The 20,124-nt window shown below is 36.0% G+C and overlaps 1 protein-coding gene across 1 annotated transcript in view; it reads right to left on the bottom strand.

The window, feature by feature from the left end:
• Positions 1-17,382: 17,382 nt before the first annotated feature.
• Positions 17,383-20,124, bottom strand: part of LOC140169616 (uncharacterized) — a 7,662-nt gene continuing 4,920 nt past the window's right edge. The window contains exon 6 of the mRNA XM_072192881.1: positions 17,383-17,571. Coding sequence (XP_072048982.1) covers positions 17,488-17,571 — 84 coding nt within the window. The 3' untranslated portion in view covers positions 17,383-17,487. The remainder of the gene's footprint in view (positions 17,572-20,124) is intronic.

Below are 20,124 nucleotides of genomic sequence, written 5' to 3'. Positions count from 1 at the left end.
CAGGCTATTGACGAATACAGAATCAGCAAGGGCGTCTGTCAATGCAGCATTACGCTGCGATACTGCAGTGGAAAAGTGGTATCATTTTCACAGCAACGCACCGGACACGCCTTGTGCAGTGAAACATGAAAGGATCTTCAGTTATATAAGTAAGCCTTCCTGTTCTTCTTGAATATCAAATGGCCAGCTAACTCTTTCATTTTATGTTCCATTCTACTCACAAGTAAATGGATGGGACAGGGACAAATGACAAATAATTTGCTTTATCTTAGCGAGTAGTAGAGCACCTCACCAGATACGAACAAATATAATTGATGATAACGCCCATGTACCCATTTACATCCACATACAGTTGGCTATTAAAAGTAGTCATTGGTGAGGTACCCTTCCACATTTCACTTATTTTACTACTACTACAACTGCATCTTCCATTCCTACAGCAGTAGAATTATCTTCCTCACTGCAACCAACTCCTACTGTTGTTTGAAATGAGCAGTGCTGCATGGTGACCTGCTCAAAATACTGTACTCAGCTGTTGTGTCTGGACGGAGGTCCCTGTCCAGCTTGTTGACGCAAATTCAGGAGACACAGTTGCATCTACCATTCCTACAACATCAGCTACAGTAGAATTCTCTTCCTCACAGCAAATAACTCCACCTGTTGTTTGAAAAGAGCAACACTGAACTCAGCTTATGTATCTGGACGGAGGCCCACTGCACAGCTTGGTGACGCATCTACTGTTCCTACAACATCAGCTGTAGTAGAATGTTCTTCCTCACTGCAACCAACTCCTCCTGTTGTTTGAAAAGAGCAGTGTTCCTCTGTGACCTGCTAAAAATACTGAACCTTGTCCAGCTTGTTGACGCAACATCAGAAATATCAGCTGCATCTACCATTCCTACAACATCACCTGCTGTAGAATTCTCTTCCCCACTGCAACCTGTTGTTTGAAAAGAGCAACACTGAACCTAGCTGTTGAGTCTGCGTGGAAGCCCTGCAGCTTGTTGACGCAACATCACGAAAAACAGCTGCATCTGTCATTCCAATAACTTCTGCTGAGGTAGCATTTTCTTCCTCAACTCCACATGTTACATTACAAGCACAGTGCCCTCTACTGATAAACTCGGAATGTCCTGTCCGGAATATCGACCTGTTTGAAAAGAACAATGCTCCTCGGTGACCTGTTCAAAACACTGAGCCAGTTTTTGTGTCTGGACGGAGGACCCTGCCCAACTTGTTGACGCAACATCAGGAGAACAGCTATATCAACCGTTCCTACAACATCAGCTACAGTAAATTTCTCTTCCACACAGCAACCAACTCCACCCGTTGTTTGAAAAGAGCAACAGTGAACCAAGCTGTTGAGACTGCATGGAAGCCCTGCTCATCTTGTTGATCAGGAGAAACAGCTGCATCCGCCGTTCCTATAACATCTGCTGAGGTACCATTTGCTTTCTCACTGCAACCACTTCCACATGTTACTTTACAAGAACAGCGCCCTCTACTGATAAACTCTGAATGTCCCTGTCCGGATTATCGACCTGAAAAGAACAATGCTCCTCGGTGACATGCTCAAAACACTGAACTCAGTTTTTGTGTCTGGACGGAGGCCCTGCTCAACTTGTTGACGCAAGATCAGGAGAACAGCTGCACCTACCGTTCCTACAACATCAGTTGCAGTAGAATTCTCTTCCGCTATGCAACCAGCTCCTCTGCTGTTTTACCAGAAAATTACTACTTAGTGACCTGATCAAAACACATCTGTTGTGTCCAGCTACATCAGGAGAAACGACCATTTTTGCTACAACACCAGCTACAGTAGAATTATCTTCATCGCTGCATTCAATTCCATCTGTTGTTTTACTAGTGCTTTCTGGTGATTTGTGTTCAAAGCTGAATTCGAACATCACATCTGGACAGATCCTCCTGTCCGGAATATTGACGCAACATCAGGAGGCCAGGTGCATATGCCGTTCCTACAACATCTGATGAGTCCGAATTATCTTCAGTACTGCAACCAGCTGTTAATGTTTTACAAGAACATTGCTACTTGGTGACCTGCTCACAACACTTAACCCAGACTTTGTGTTTGGTAGGAGGCCCACTGCTCAACTTGTTGACACGACATCGGGAGAAACAGCCCCATCTACAATTCCTACAACATCAGCTGCAGTAACATTCTCTTCCCCACGGGTGGACCACTGCAGCCAATTCCATTTGTTGTTTTACTAGAATAGTGCTCTCTGGTAATTTGTGTTCAACGCTGAACTCGAACATCGTATCTGGACGGAAACGATTGCCCCTGCCCGGCATATCGACGCAACATCAGGAGGCCAGCTGCACATACCGTTCCTCTGCTGAGTACGGACTCTCTTCGGTACTGCAACCAGCTCTCCTGATGTTCTACAAGAACATTGCTACTTGGTGACCTGCTCACAACACTTAACCCAGACTTTGTGTTTGGAAGGAGGCCCACTGCTCAGCTTGTTGACACGACATCGGGAGAAACAGCTGTATCTAACTTCCTATAAGATCAGCTGCCGTAGAAATATCTTCCCCACGGGTGGGCCACTGCAGCCAACTCCTCCTGTTGTTTTATACTAACAGTGCTCCTTGGTGACCGGCTAAAGCGCTGAACCCAGTTTTTGTGTCTAGACGAAGGCCCTGCCTAGCTTTTTGACGCAACATCAGGAGAAACAGCTGCATCTACCATTCCTACAACATCAGCTGTAGTAGATTTATCTTCACCAGTGCAACCAATTCCACCGTTTGCTTTACAAGAAAAGTGCTCTCTGGTGATTTGCTTTCAAAACTAACCTCGGAATATGCGTCTGGACATCAGGAGGAAACAGGTGCATCTAACGTTCCTACAAGATGTTTTTGGCTGGACGGTGGCTCCTGTCCAGATTGTTGACACAACAGAAAAACGGCTGCATCTACCGTTGCTACAACGTCAGTTACAGTAGATTTCGCTTCCATTTTGTAACCAACTCGACTTCTTGTTTTATAAGAACAGTGCTCCTTGTTGACCTGCTCAAAACATTGAACCCTGTTTTTGTGTCTGGACGGAGACCCCTGCCCAGCTTTTTTACGCAACATCAAGAGAAAAAGCTGCATCTCCCGTTCCTACCACATCAGCTGTAGGAAGTTAGGAATAATTCTCTTCCTGACTGCCACCCCCGCTGCAAACAACTCTTCTTGTTGTGTCGACTTTTGTAGTCGGACTCCCATAATGGCTCTCCAAACTGCTCTGTCAAGCATACAATTCTTGATGTCTGGGCCTGTTAATCCTGTATCATCTGCCATGTATATACTGTTACTAATACTAAGATGTATCATTATCAAGGAATTATGATCTTATTATGTTTTATTAAAGGAGTATTTCGTGATCCTAGCATCCTCATTTTATAACATTTTTCAGTAGATATCCGCGAAAAAAGCTTATTCCGAAAATTTCAGTTGATTCCGATTTTGCGAGTTATGCATGATAATGTGTATTACACTGCTCCATAGACAATGTGTTGTAATTTCGTTCTGGTTTAATACCAGAACAAAATTCAAATTTCACGATATCTTTGCAAAACGAATTAATCTGCAAGAAATTATTTTGTACATAAACATTATGTAGCCAGAGGTTTCCATTGATATAATTAAATATTTTGTTGAGAAAAGTGGGGGGATGATGCTGTGGATCACGAAATGCCCTTTTAAAACATATATTTCGTAAGTATCAGAATAGACATGTAAATATGTACCTGCATAGCATATTCCTGAAGCATGAAAATTGTTTGCTTGCTTGCTTGTTTGTTTTTTAAATAAGTTTGCCAAGATGTTTCAATTAGTAAACAAGAATCTATTGATCGTATTATATGTTATTAAGGCGGATGTTTCATAAGGAACCGAATTTAGATATAAATTGAATATCCAAGTCAACGTATTCTTCTGGTGAAGCATGTATATACTATAAGTAATGCTACGTATGTTTTTTACTAAGCTAAGATGTATCAGCTGGAAAGAAGACACCTGGGATTTTCATGATCACCAAATCTCCTCAATAATATCTATGAGCTCATTAGACTTTTATTAAGGTATAAAATGCCCTGTATGTATTTACGTAAGCTTTCAGTACTAAAGAAAACGTGTAAAAAAGTAGTATTCTTAGTATTTAATTTATGGCCAAACACGGAATAAACATATACGCTGTACCTGCTTTTTTTTGGTCTGTATGCGATATGCATGATCTTTTTTGCTACTCCGGGGCCATTGTTTTACCATGTTTTTACAATTTCAAAGTATGCGCACAGTCTTTTGAGACCACTTCTTTTAATTTGTTATTGTTGCCTAAGGTATAATTTGTATTTGCAACTGATTCATTCTTTACGTGGTCAAGTTGAATTCTTTTAGAAGATTATCATTACCTTACCTTTCCTGTTTATTTCAATTATTGAATATGTATATTGTACATGTACAAATCAGTATAATCCTAAGGCCTGTGTTATATATTACTTGGGTTTTTAAGAAGTGTTTGGTAAAATACAAATTAGTTTATTCCAAGCATGTATATACTGTATGATTACTAATACTAAGATGTATCATTATCAAGGAATTATGATCTTATTATGTTTTATTAAAACATATATTTCGTAAGCATCAGAATAGACATGTAAATATGTATCTGCATAGCATATTCCTGAAGCATGGAAATCGTTTGCTTGCTTGTTTGTTTGTTTTTTAAATAAGTTTGCCAAGATGTTTCAATTAGCAAACAAGAATTTAATGATCGTATTATATGTTATTAAGGCGGGTGTTTCATAAGGGACAGAATTTAGAAATAATTGAATCTCCAAATCAACGTAGTCCTACTCCTGGTAAAGCATGTATATAATATTATAAGTAATGCTACGTATGTTTTTAGTAAGCTTATATGTGTCAACTAGAAACAAGACTCCTGGGATGTTCAGGATCACCCAATCTTTTTATAAAATCAAATCTATAATCTCATTAGACTTTTATCAAGGTATAGAATGCCATGTATGTATTTACGTAAGCTTTCAGTACCAGAGAAAACGGTTGGAAATAATAGATGCATGTAGTAATAATAACGAATAAACATATTACGCATTTTTTTCTTTTCAGTTTTGCTTCTCCAGGGCCATTTTTTCTGTTACAATTTCTTGTAAAAATATGGTTGCTTTTAAGGTATAATTGTATAACAACCGATTCGTTCTTTGTGTGATAAAGTTGAATTCTTTTAGAAAATAATCATTATCTTAATTTTCCTGCTTATTTCAATTTTATAAATAGGTAAAGTAGGCCTACTTCTGAAACTTATTAATTAACCTCAGATTTGGTCATTTTAAATTTAAAAACCCAATTTTTGCGTGCTTTACGCGCATTTATTCCACTTTTGTACCATATGTCACCAACGTAGGTTCAATATGCCAAAATGTTCGCGTGCTTCTTCTGCGTGGTTCTTTTAGAAGATTATAATTTTCTTACTTTTCCTGTTTATTTCAATTTTGTAAATAGCCAACATACATGTTGAAAATTATGCATAATGTACTCGTATATGGATTGTTTGACAATATGTGAGCGTACACTACGAATGAGCCGTAAAGTCGGCAAATTGTATTCTGAGATACAGTGTAAAATGTGCGTGAAGGTCGTATTCATAGGTACCTCAATTAGGCGCGACATGTTTCTCATTTGATAGCGTTTAAACCAATCAATAATCCTATTGATGAAGAGGATAATAATCTTCTACCTATTTCTATAGAATCATTAAACAGCTCTAGTATTTGTTTGCTTTAGCTAAATTCCTGAACCTCGTTGACTTGGGGATGATTTAAAATGACCGCCAATTATGACTTTATTACCAGTAATATGGAAAAAGGGACACATGTAGAACCGTAAAAAGGTTCAAATGATATACCATTTTTTAAAGCTTATGATATATATTTTCTAAACACTAAAAAACAAAATTGACCGGGGCCGACTTTACGGCTGATTCGTAGTGTCCGGTCACATATATATTCTTGAAGACTGTATTAGTATACTACGTAACCTTAATGTAACGACACTAACATAAATTTATTTTTGATAAACACAGCAATACCACCAAGGAATCGACCATATTTCTTAATTTTTGGTGTAAATGATGTATAGGCCATATAGCCATCAAAAGAGTTTTTAAATTCCTCGGTAGACTTAGCCCAAGTCTCAGTAAGGAAAATAATATCAAAACCAGTACAGTAACGCATAAAATCATCATTTTGCAATTTGTTTTTCAGTCCATTTACATTCCAACACATAAAATTACAATTTTTAACGTGATTAGAGTTCAAAGTTGAAGGGCGTTGGCCACATCCCTATTTGATTACAACCTCATTTTCCTCTTCATCCACAATCCATGTAATTTTGTTTCCATCCTGATCTGTTGTTATTAATTTCTTGTATGAAATTTGTGCTTTAGAAACCGATTTTCCAAGTTCACGTTTTTTTGTCTCTGAGTTTCTTTTGAATTGACCTAGTGTTTTTACAATAATCCTCATGGACATAGACTCCAGCGCCTTTCAATTTGTATGCATTTCCCATAACTTCTTGTTTGTCTTTGAATTTAGTGAACTTTGCAATGATTGGAACGCTTCCGTTGGTCTTTGGTCCATTTGCGATTCTGTGTACTCTTTCAAATTCCATATGATCATTTTTAACACCCATCTTTTTACTAATTGTTTCTCTCAACTTGGTTTCTGCATATTCCCATGATTCAGATGAAGGTCCTTTTACACCATCAAATATCAAATTATTTCGCCTAGATCTGTCCTCCTGCTCGTCGAGTTTAGCTTGCATAGACTTAATTGTTTCCTGGGTTTGTTCAAGTTCATTTTGCGTGCGTTTGAGACTATCATCAACAGCATTTATTTTATCAAGTTTTTCACTCACGCTTGTCAGATCCGCTTTGGTATTTTCCAAGTCATCTTCTAATGACGCAACCGTCTGTCCATGGACGCCCATTTCTGGTCTAGATGATCTATGCGTTCAAGAATTTGGTCTAATTTATCTAGTTTCTTATTCATATCTGCAAGGGCAGCTTCCATTTGAACGGGTCCAGGATTCGATTCTATATCGTTTGACAGTTCCAGCATTCTTGGTATATAAGGTTTATATTGTACATACCTGACGGTGTACATACTTCCGATGTCGTTATCAAAGGTGTTGTTATTATATGATAGTCCATACAAAGCTTCCATGGTCGGTAGAAATTGATCGGTACAGTACAACAGCCCATTTGTAGCATACACAACGTACGCTATAACGATGACTGCACTGACCAGTCCATAACAGCTATCGCGGGGTTCATATTTCCCGCCTGGGTCATACTTCCCCATGTCCGTACATTTCTCCACGATACTGGTTGTGTAAATCCTCCTATTCTAGCTCTCCACATAGTCGTAGGAACACCCATGATATCCCAGTTTATTTAGGAAACACTTTAGCACTGCAATTGTACCATAATTTACAGTCAGAACGCACATAATCGAGTATTAATGATGAATTTGGTGAGAGCGAGACGCTAACAGTGTTTGTATTATGCCGCCATATTGGTTTCGAGTCGAGACAGGACGGAGAGAAAATTTGCCTTATGATGAACGTGTTTGCTTTTTATGCGAAGAAGAAGAAGTTGAAGATGAATTGCACTTTCTCCTAAAATGCAGCTTCTTCGATGATCTTAGAGCAAAATATTTCCCCTCCTGTTTGGACTCGAGGCCAACAATTGCAAATTTCATTCGTTTTATGACTTCATCAAATGAACACACTTTAAAAGAACTTGCTTCATACTGCCATTATGCACTGCTTACCAGATAAAATAAAAAAAAAAATGACTGACTTTGTTTGTATATGTTTCTATAATTGGTAAATATTGTAATCATTGATTTTATAGATGTGAAAAGGGCCGGTGGCCTATATTTACAATGTAATAAAACTCTCCTTTTGGGGAGGCTGAAACTGAAACTGACACTAACAGCATTTGACTATATTCAATAGAGGGCACAATACTCTGCTACTAATCTATGCGACCGATACCCATTCAATTTTATTGGGCAATACCAAAGACCCTGGATACAAAATCTACCATTGTGTACTGAATACACGATCATTAAGGGCTGGGGTATGAACGTTTGGACAGTATTTATTTTGGGACATTAGAGCACATCAGACATATCGAATTGCATTCTGAATACGAAGAATGTCATTCTGATATCAAATAATTTTGATTTTTGAAATTCGCAATTTAATACACATTTTATGGCAAATCATTAAAATTGATATTTTTGATATTTAACAGTACTTGAAGTAAACTTGATAAATCTGATGATTTATACTTAAAGTGTATGTAGGTGGGATGAAAAGCCGACGATCAATTGAAAATTTTGACCTTTCGTATTGAAGATATGGATTTTTTTTCCCAAAACACCACAAAAAATAGGTCTTTTGGGAAAAAATCCATATCTTCAATATGAAAGGTCAAAATTTTCAATTGACCGTCGGCTTTTCCTCCCTGCTACATACACTTTAAAATATATCATTAGATTTATATAATTACTTCGAGGACTGTTATATATCAAAACTTGAAAAATATCAAATTTTTATAATTTGTCATAAAATTTGTATTATATTGTGATTTTCAAAAATGAAAATTATTTGATATCAGAAAGACATGCTTCGTATTCAGAATGCAATTCGATAGGTCTGAGGTGCCCTCATGTCTCACAAAAAATACTGTCGAAACGCAATAAACGCTCATTTTAGATCCCTTAATAGTGTACAATGGTAGATATCTAGGGTCTTTGATATTTCCGTGTATTGAACGTTTATCGGTCGCTTAATAGACCAGTCAAATTAAGAAAAGCTACCACTAATTGCAACAGAATCCATTTAAATCACTATTCATTTCAGAAAAGCTAACACATCAAATGTCCCCGACAATCTAAATAGTGGAACAATGCCTAATTTGCATAAATCCAAAATGGCCGCTTATGCAGGGAATTTAGAAGTTGGTCATATCTTGTTAAAACCATATCAATGTATTGCTCTCATCATAAGGATTCATAAAAAGTATAGTTTGATCTGTCTCCGATATACAGTTCTTGAGTTATAGGCAAAAATGTCAAAGGCCAAATGTTGGGGTCCACAGGTGTCTACATTATTGAAAAATGCTCAAATTTTCATCCAATCGTTCTCAAATTGTTCCTTTGGCCAAAATGAATTAAAATGAAAGCTGCTGCATTGTTTTGGATATTTTGTTACCTCATAAAATAGATTTTGATCTTTTTAGCCATGTTACCAAGGTAACAAACTACCTGAGATATGGCAAACTTTTTGTTTTGCAAGAGGAGCAATCTGAGACCATTTTCATTAAAATCATCTTTTACCCTATAACTCAAGAACTGTACATCGGAGATAGATCAAACTATACTTTTTATACATCCTTATGACGAGAAGAATACAATGGTATGTTTTTTAGTAAGATTGGACCAACTCTGAAATTCCACCCATTGATATGTTTTTGTGTGAGCTTCTGGAAGATGGACGCGTGTGAAATGGATTCTGTTGTGGTGGGTGATATCATAATGTGATGCGATCAAGCAAAATCAGTCGGAACTCGGAAATATTGATTCTGAGATATAGTCAAACAAATGAATATTTCCTTTTGCTTCATCTTGTTTTGGAAATTCTTTAATTGCTCATATCTTTGGAACTGTTTGTTTAATTTCAATGGGGTTTTCTGCAAAATGGAGCTTTGTAAATGCTTTTTACTATCCTATAAGAAACTAAAATTTAATATTTCCGAGTTCCGAATGATTTTGCTTGATCGATCACATATTTTGACTGGCCTATAAGATAATAACCTACACATATAATAAGCACTTGTGTATTAGGTGTATTTTCTAGAATAAGAAGGAGACTGGGTTGCCTCAAACTTGAACTACATTTGTCGGTTTTTGTTTTTGTTTTGTACATTCTTGTCTCTCTCAGCTACTTTTCTGCTATAGATCTGATCATTGGCCTAAATACATTAATCTTGATTTATTAGTGTCTTCAATGAGGTATTTGGAATTCATAAAAGGCGAGTGGGAGGTAGTGGCCAATTTTTTCCAGTCGTGCACCTATTATTTTGAATACATTGATCTTATATGAAATAAGGTCTTGCGTTTTTTAAGGCCAATGATATGTCAAAAAGAAAGTTTTTGACGTTTTCCACTCCCGAGTAAAATCTGGCACATGGAAAAGACACCCCGTATATCAAACCCTTTAAATAACTCATCCCATTCCTCCTGTGTGTCAGCTAAATTGTATACACAGGTGCGCTAGAAATTCCCTGTTTTTTGTTTGTTTGTTTTTTTGGGGGGGGTTGACACGGAAAACAGTCTAACAGCAGCTGCTCTTTTCATATATGTAAATCGCGACCTTCAACACGTAAAATTTGGAAGAAAATTTAGCATAACAAATGGTTAGTTCCCGATAGATGCACACAGTTCTGTGGGGCACGGAAATTAGTTCCTTGCATAATAAATACAATATTAAATCCTTGTCTGAACTTTTTCAAAACTCTGAGTTTTAAACTATTATAATGTACTTTACTAACTAACATAACCTGCAAAGATCAAGTTATTTTAATAAAACAATGTGTCCTGGCATAAGATGTTCATAACACATCAAGCTGACCGACCTCAGTCGCGATCGACGTAGTGACTCGCGCTTGCGACATAGGTATTGGGATTACTTGTTTTACCCCATATGTTCGGATCAAAATTAAAATGAGAATATCTGACAGTGAAAACTAAAATTTTGTTGGAAAAAAATATTGAAAATCTATTTTTTTTATAGAAATGTTATAAAATATTCATTCATTTAATTAAAAGGGCCTATGCGAATAAATGACTATGCTAGTAACAAATCTAGTTCGCCAAGAGTATCAAAACTCTGGTAATACATTCCTCGGGATTTCCCACTGTAATTTTATGATTAAAATTAAACCATTTTATGCTTGGTGAAACTCTGTATCACAGTTTCCTGTTCAACAAACTTTTTCAATGTAGTTTCGAATCCACCTGTTGTTGTTATTACACAACAATGGATGGAAATACCCACCTGTTACCAATAAGGCGGGTTGGTGTGAGCATGACATAGTATAAATTGAATGGAACAGTTCGTATTTCACCGAATGGAAATATTCTTTCCATTTAACGAATAAAAACATTCAATATTTTGTGTTTAATATAACTCATATATTAGTTCTCTTTCTTGCACTTAATTATATAAATCACCAGGAAAACAAAATACATTAAACATATCTAAATGTATATTTATTTTAGAAGCAACACCCGCACCTATAATTGGCGAGTCGAGGTGGAAAGCGCGCTATACGCTACGCGTCTGTCAGCGTTGCTATGGTAGCTCCGCGTCTGTCAGCGTTGCTATGGTAACTCCGCGTCCGTGCAATGGAAAAAGTACTATTACACTAAAAATAGCAGAAATAATCAATAGTAATTGGCCAATCAAATGAAAAGAAACTTTGTACGAGTTATATAACAATATTTGTATATAAAACTGACACGCAATATGAATGGTATGGGTTTTATAATTTTATAAATGAGGTTCCCTTCCGCCCTATTTGCATGATTTTGCTCGGGAGGTGGGGTAAAACGCCCAACACTTTGATATAGTATTGCTCTTATATTAACAACCACAACACCCATGAAAATATAAATGCAGTTGTTGACTTCTTTTAGTCATATCTTATAAGTTCAATGTATTGATATTAAGAAGTACAGCACAGTTGTTTTAGTTAAATTGCTAAAACTGGAAAAACAATATGGCTCCTGCCATCATACTCGCCTTAAAAAGGGAGTGACAATCAGTATATTTTGCTAAACCAGAACGCCCTATAATTAATACGGTTGTGTTCCTTTTTTGGATCAAATTTACATTATTAGTATAGTCGTACTCTGTGCAAACACGAAAGTAATCTAATAAAGACGACACGGAATCTGATATTCAACATGAGAACAGGATAATTGTATTGTTATTTATCCTGTCAAATTCAGAAATAAAAAAACCAGAACGACTTAACCTCCAACTTAATATTTTTACTGGCAATAATCTGGATTCGCGCTCGCATTTCGGCATAGCTAAAACAAGCCTAAATCTAATGATATAAAATCTAACACGAGACAACATGGTATATCGAATTCGGAAAATATGGTTTAACATACGAACGCCATCAGAAGCTACAGTGGCGGCGCCAGGCCATTTCAGGGGGGGGGCAAAAATCGAAAATTGACCCTAATATTGGGCAATTATGGTCCAAAATAGTGGATTTCGGTGATTTTTTGCACTGACTGAAAAGCTACCATGATGAAATTGATCTGAGTATGTTGTACTTGATCAGTTTGGTGGAGCAGTTTAGTACAATAGTTTGTACAGAAAATGTGTAATGTTCCTTAAACGTTTAAGTTAACATTCGTCATTGGAAATACCCTGATCAATACAATTGAATATATGAATACAAAAAGCCACCTAAGTCCATACTTAAACCAAATTGAGTTAAGCATGGGAAAGTGTTGCTTTACATAGGCCTGTCATATGTATGAAAGAACAACTCAAATTCATCCTCTGTGTTTATTGAGCATGTGAAAAATAGCATGTATGAAAGAATCACCCAATTCCATGATTTGAGTCTTGTAACACATTGATTAAAATCCAGTATGTATAAAAGTCCACTTGTAACACATTCATTGCTAGAGAGTGACTTTTGAAAAAAAATGGGTTTAATAAAAGAAAGTGTGTGGTTTATATTACATGGCAGAATGCTTATCAACATTATACATACCTGTGCGCTTTATTTTGTATTATCTTACTAGTGGTAATCTCATTCTAACATTGTTGTCTTTGTATATGAAAAAAAAACCACCTAATTCCAAAATTTAAAATGAACCCCACGAAGTCCCTGAAATGCTAATCGTCATACCTAATACAGGTTAATCCACTCATTTGCACGTAAAACTTACCATATTGACCAGGTAAATCTAACTGAAGGAATTAAAATGATACACAGGTTTTTCTCTCAAAATCACTTCCCATGGACTTAGGTGGCTTTTGTATTCATGTATTCAATTGTAAATAATGATAGTTGATTTTTGACCTGTATACATACAACCATTGACAGATATACCCGAAATGTTACTTTCAAAATCATGAGTGGATAGTAACAATGACAATAACAATAACAATAACAATAACAATAACAATAATAATAATAATAATAATAATAATAATAATAATAATAATAATAATAATAATAATAATAATAATAATAATAATAATAATAATAATAATAATAATATTTTAGAAACTAGGAAGGCCTATTATTTATAGCATGCAACAATTTACAAAATCGGTAAATTTTGCATACTTATTGTATCATATTGTAGCAATATACTTGCCCAAGTTTTGGCATTTACCCCGTACTTAGTATCCTTTATCTACTTTTAACACATAAAGGCGGGTAAGAGGGGATCACGACGTAGCGGTGTTTGCACTCAAATATTGTAACAAATAAAGCTGACACACAAGAGGAATGATATATTCTATAAAGGAGATCTCAAGCTTTATATAAGGGGTGTCATTTTCTGCATGTGCATGATTTTTATTGGGACTTTCGTAACTCAAGAACCACAAGACGTATGAAAATATAAATGTAATTTTGGCGTATTTGCTGAGATCAATATATTAAAATTAAGACATTGCGGTTTTTTAGTAAAATGGCTAAAACTGGACAGCACCTGTCCTCCCACTCGCCTTAATGTGTTTGTACGATAGCTTCAGCTTGTTTGTGACTTTCCGCTTTCAGATTGTGCAACATCAAGTATAAAGGAGTTATTTATATATTTCTTTAATTCCAAACAGGCATGACCTGATTGGCAATTAATAATGCAGAGATTTATTGCAAAAGAACAATCTCATGGTTGGTTTTCCCCCACGTTCGAATTAAAACCAACTTCCCTTCAGTCATGGCTCATTATCCACACAAAATACGTTTTTGTGTTTACTTTACTTGTTAGAAATCAGCATGTATATAAACCTTTGATAAATCTGGCAATTGATAACCTTATAAATTTACCCCCCAAAACACCCTTGGACGCAAGAAAACACGTTAAATAACAAGTTTTCCAACGCTTTTGTAGTTTGAGTCATTTTCTGTACCTTTTTTGTGATATTTTTGAATGTGGAAATCAGATTGGAGAAACTATCACTCTATCAGGCGTCGTTTTTCTCAAGCTGTATTTCATCAAAGTTTCTATATTTTGCAGGTCTATTTCCAAATTGTAATGTTGTTCTAATTTATCAATTTTTAAAATGTAAAGTTTGTCGGCCGACATGATTAAGCTTCCCTGACTAATTGCCATGCTTTTTTTACATTTTGCTTTAGACTACAGTACACTAAACAAAAAGAGACCGCATTCGACGCTCCTCATTTTCCAAAAACAAACTTTTTATTTTAATATTGATCAGAGAAATTTTCCGAAAGATAATTGACGATATAGCTTAAATTTACAAAAAACACTGGTAGTTACAGGCCTTGCCGTCTAGATTTTAAAGGCGAGTGGTTAATCACTCGCTAGCATGATGCTAGGCGGGTGGTTGAATTTTCACAATACACTTATTGGGGTATAATAAAGTATGGTATCGATTTTAAAATGGTATTCACGTTCAAATACGCGCGAAGCGCGCTAAAATTTGTACATTTCTTCGCTTTGAGGGGTACAAAATCGATTAAATACTGAATTTGCTGATTCGCCGGCTGATTTTATGAGATTCACAGCGAGTGATATTTAGTGTCCGAGTGGAAAATCGCTCACTAGAAATCGAGTTTGGGCGGTGGCGAGCGAGAGCGATCGCTCGCCTCAAACGGCAAGGCCTGTAGTTATTAAAACAAGAGCACTGGTGGTACTGAAGCTTCGCCTGAATTTGGCATTCACAACTGCAAATGGGTGATTAGAGGGACAATGTGTGACTAGGTGTCAGTTTCAGTCAAATTGGAGTAGTTTACAATATGACATCTATATTGAAGACCGAATTAAAAAGACTAGTTTGCGACTGACGTCAGGGCAAAAGTGCGACGTGATTGGTCAGGTTGACAGGACGTCAGACGCAAACTAGTCTTTTTAATTTGGTCTTCAATTATAGTTGGCATTTTGACATTGGAGGACCTCTGGTTGTTTTTTAACATAATTTATTTCCAGCCATCAGTCAGGGCCATTCTTTGATTTTTTTTAATGACCACTAGGTGACCTTAGACCTTATTAGTAATGATCTGATCTATTACTTCCAGGGGAAGAAATATGATTTTTAGTATCTGTGCACGTGGACCTTATTCGACTCCCAGATGACCTCAACATCAGGGCTGAACGCAATGGCGTGTACTTTTGCTGTCGGGCATATAACTTTTTAAAAGTACAAGCCCGACTGGCTTCTGGCATTTTGACACTCCTGTGCCTATTAAGTATTGGTCATTTCAATTTGTTATCATGGTAAATGAGATACTGAGATAACATTGGCGTAACTATGTCCCGGAAATAAACTCAACCCAGAAAGTATCGAAACGATTATAGATGGTCAGATATATCGGGAACTGAAATATATAGCAAATCTATTTAATCTATATAAAGCGCAGTTTTCTTCTGCGCATTTTGATACCTCTTTTGTTGCTCTACGATATCATTTGGTCGAGTTATGGGAGCTTGCGTGGCTTCAAGTCGGATTTTGAAAGTTGCACTAAAACTCCTATTGAATGTTATAAAATCATATTTCTGTTAACAATAACACTTATACTAATTAATATATACAATAAACGTATAGCATTATTCAGAATTTAATTTTTATCCGGAAATTCCTTAAATATCACCCATTGAAACCAATACAATACAATACAATACAATACAATACAATACAATAGAAATACATTATAAGACAAAATATTCGCATCACTTTGTTCCCTTTGATTACATCTGAAACAAATATACGATTTGATTCAAATAAAAAGCAAATAAAAGCCCAAACTCTTTAGATTTTTAATTTAGAAAAGACATAAAATGACAAAACTCCTGGTGCAGCTTCCCCTCAATTATAATATTAGTTGATTGGTGCATAACATTCCATAATGTATAAATTACATCTGTTTCTCTTCAATGTGGACAGTCTATATAAATCACAATATTCACAGTGTGTACCGACCGGGTGCGCAATTTGTCCCTCCTGGTTCAAAATACCTTCACAAAATTGACCATAATTTGCTATTTGCATCTCCCTTTTATTAGTTTGTTTTAAATCAAACAAATGTTGCCCCTATTTAAGCATTAAAATTGCAAACATTTGTCACTGAAAAATCATATTTGAAGCAGTTCCGTGAGACAACATTCTAATTTTGGAAATTGTGCCCGGTACGCTACTAAATGTCCAAGCATGTATCAGTATATTTTATTTGTTGCATACAAATCGTCTTTTTATCTTATCTGTTTCGGGAGCTCTGTTGTTCAGAAACAAAAACGCAAGGGATTATGTGAGTTGATCTGTTACTTGAATTCATTGTTAAGTTTGAAGTACCAATCAGCTTATTTCAAAAGAGGTGGATGCCTGTTGTTAATATATGCTGGATAAGACAAGATTATGGAACACCCACAGTGTGTGGAAGATCGGTGTTTTAGTGGTCTAGCGCCCCTTTCGCTATAATGTCCTCTAATACCTATAGGCCTTTGATGTTGTTAAACTGCACATTTCGCTTTTTTCTGTCTCTCCCTCTCCCCAACTGTGACTTTATAGGTTGTTATGCTGTATTTCAAGTCCCCTTTACCCTTCTCCCCCCTCTCACTATTATATGTTGTTGTTGTTGTTGTTGTTGTTGTTGTGTGGTTTTTTATATTTTGTTTTTGTGTTTGTCTGGCTAATTTGTAAAAACAATTGGGCTTTTAAAATTTAGACACTTCTTTTGTCTAGATTAGCATCAACCCTCTCATCTCACGTTTTCATGTCAGAAATTAACATAACTCCCGAAACCGAAAACAGAAATTATCTTCGTTCAACTTTTTAGTAGGCAACTAAAGACTAGAATAAAAGGAATGTTCACACGTACCATGCTAACACTTCAAAATAACAATGAGATCCGAAACCGAAAAATGAAACCGAAACCGAAGCAGAAAAGATAAAACGACGGATTGTAGTTAAATGGTGCGGTGATTCATTTAACACGGAAGAGAGTGTTTATCGCAAAAAATCTGAAGAGCATAATAACTTAACCTTATTCTTATCCTTTTCTAATAAAAGTATATACGTTATTGATATGTAAATTAAATTTTGAAATATTTCCGGGATGTAGGTAAAATTGTCAAAAGTGGGTTTTGGTCTTTATCCACCCTGTACATAAGCCTACGGTAATTTTAGATCCAGCGAGAAACAGAAAAGGACTTCTTCGTTGCTATTAGAAATCGTAACGTTTCCTACGTAATGGCCCTGTAAAGGAAAGAAAAAAATATGATAACACTAATAATTACATTAATAACAATAATTAACAACACTGTTATTATTACTATTATGATAATTATATCCACATTTTTTTTTAAAAGAATAAGGGAAGTATGAGATCCAACCCAACGCTAATTAAAGTACAGATATCATATTTCATTTAATGAAGTAAACTACCCTTTCTCCAGCCCTTTTTGCATAAACGGTCAACATGGTCAATACAAGCACTTCTGACTACAATCGGATGTCCCGGGTTCAACCATCTCTAAATTCCACCCAATGATTGCTCTTTCAAACTCCTATACAGCCATCACGTTTTTACTTAACCCATGAAGACAATGCAGTCCACTTCTATTGACTATCGGCTGTAGTGATTATTATTGTTGTCATTATCATGATTATTAGTATTTCCAAAGAGCTTTTAATAAACATAGAGTGGCAATAGATTACGTAATGCTTTGCTCGTTTGATGCCGATTTGATTTTGCGACAGGCTATTCATAAAAGTGGTACAATTGTTTCGAACAAATTGGTTACTGATCTGACAGCATATTAAAGGTCCGTAACCCGATCGACAGCATCATCCCCGATTTTTTTCATTGTTGATGAGGTTTTGGTATCACATAATAGATACTATTTTTCTCATTACTATCCTGAAATTTGACGCTCCAAGTCGATGTATTTCCGGAGAAATCATGAATCACAGCGGTTTTTACAGGTATACCAGTTTGTAAACAATGGTAAATACTTTGGAATTCTGGGAGGCAATTATGAACGAAATATCAGTCACCGCAAGACGGTGCGCCGTATATAGTTATGAAAACGGCAACGGTAAGCGTGGTGTGCTAAATAGCTCAATTGACTAGCGCGTTTGGTTTTTACCCGAGAGGTACCCGGTTCAAAACCCGGTCTCGGAAGGGTTTTTCCTCTCCATTTTACCCAAACTTTTTTATATTCATTTGAAATGTACATATTGCAAGGGGAAATATATTTTGTTTCCTTTTTTCTGAAACGGTACGAAAAAAAAACATTTTCCGTTCAATACGGGCCGGGCATTGTACAGCATGTCAGCATTCGTCATTGCCTGCCCAGAATGCAATTCACGTATACCAAGGTATTGGATTGCAAATTTGGCTATTTATTCACATTTACGCTGAAAATGCTCTCGTTTTTCACAAAGCAGCATAAAGGAGGCGATATTTGATATTATTATGTAATTTTAAAGACAATCCATATCCAAAACCAATAGGGTTACCCCCTTTAACGCTTTACACAACATGCGAGTATCAATACGTGGCCACGCAACAATCATGTGTAAAGGCAGTCATGTGTTAAGTGGTACCATTGTTCTCACGTATCACAATGTGTGCTTATGCGGGTCTGAAGTCTATAGAGGAGGCTTTATCTGTCGATGTACACTTATTTATCACCCACCTGACTTAAGGCGCTTCATTTAAATAAATTGAATGATCTTGTTGATCGATTGCACATCAGAATGTTTTAAGGCTGCCAGGTCTACATGTTCTATAGTACTGTACCAGGTCCACATGTCTATTGTACTGTATAATGGTAATCGCGCCCTACGTATACATGTAACATGTATAAGTATAGGCATTTATAGGTTTTATCACAAATTTCCATTTAATTTTATTTTATATTTTAAGAAGGAGATTACCACAGAAAGAGTGGCGCACCCCATGATGCACTCATGTCTACAGTAGAATTCACCACGACCTTTGCAGGACTTAAACCCCATTAAAAGCTATTAAACCAAGATAACACTCATTGAAAACAGCTGAACTGATTAAATCAGATCTTCTCTGGTTGTACACATGTGTCTGTTTTTATCTGTGCGGTATCGCAATGAGCTGGTATTATAGTTTCAGTTGGGTAACCGATTATAAAGGAAACGAAAGGTAACAATGGTGTGTGGACCTTTGTTCACGAAATGAAACAAAACTCTGCTTATTGTTAACCAGCATTCTTGAAAATGAGCAACATAATGATTGTTGACTTAAGGGATGGGGTATGAACGTTTGGACAGTATTTTGTGTGGGAGATGAGAGCACACCAGAGATATCGAATTGCATTCTGAATACGAAGAATGTCCTTCTGATATCAAATAATTTTGATTTTTTGAAATTCGCAATGTAATACACATTTTATGGCAAATGATTAAAAATTGATCGTTTTGATATTTAACAGTACTGAAGTAAACTTTATAAATCTAATGATTTATACTTAAAGTGTATGTAGGTGGGATGAAAAGCCGACGATCAATTGAAAATGTTGACCTTTCGTATTGAAGATATGGATTTTTTTCATAATTTGTCATAAAATTTGTCATATCGTGAATTTCAAAAAATGTAAAGTATTTGATATCAGAAAGACATTCTTTGTATTCAGAATGCAATTCGATATGTGTGATGTTCTCTCATGTCCCACAAAAAATACTGTCAAAACGCTCATTCCAGATCCCTTAACACGGTTTGGAAATAATTTCTTCATATTTTTTGGTGTTATCTGTCGTTTACATATCCTT

This window comes from Amphiura filiformis, chromosome 14, assembly GCF_039555335.1.
Source record: "Amphiura filiformis chromosome 14, Afil_fr2py, whole genome shotgun sequence".
NCBI lineage: Eukaryota > Metazoa > Echinodermata > Ophiuroidea > Amphilepidida > Amphiuridae > Amphiura > Amphiura filiformis.
Note: the sequence above shows the minus strand (reverse complement) of the source record. Positions and strands in the feature narration are given on the sequence as shown.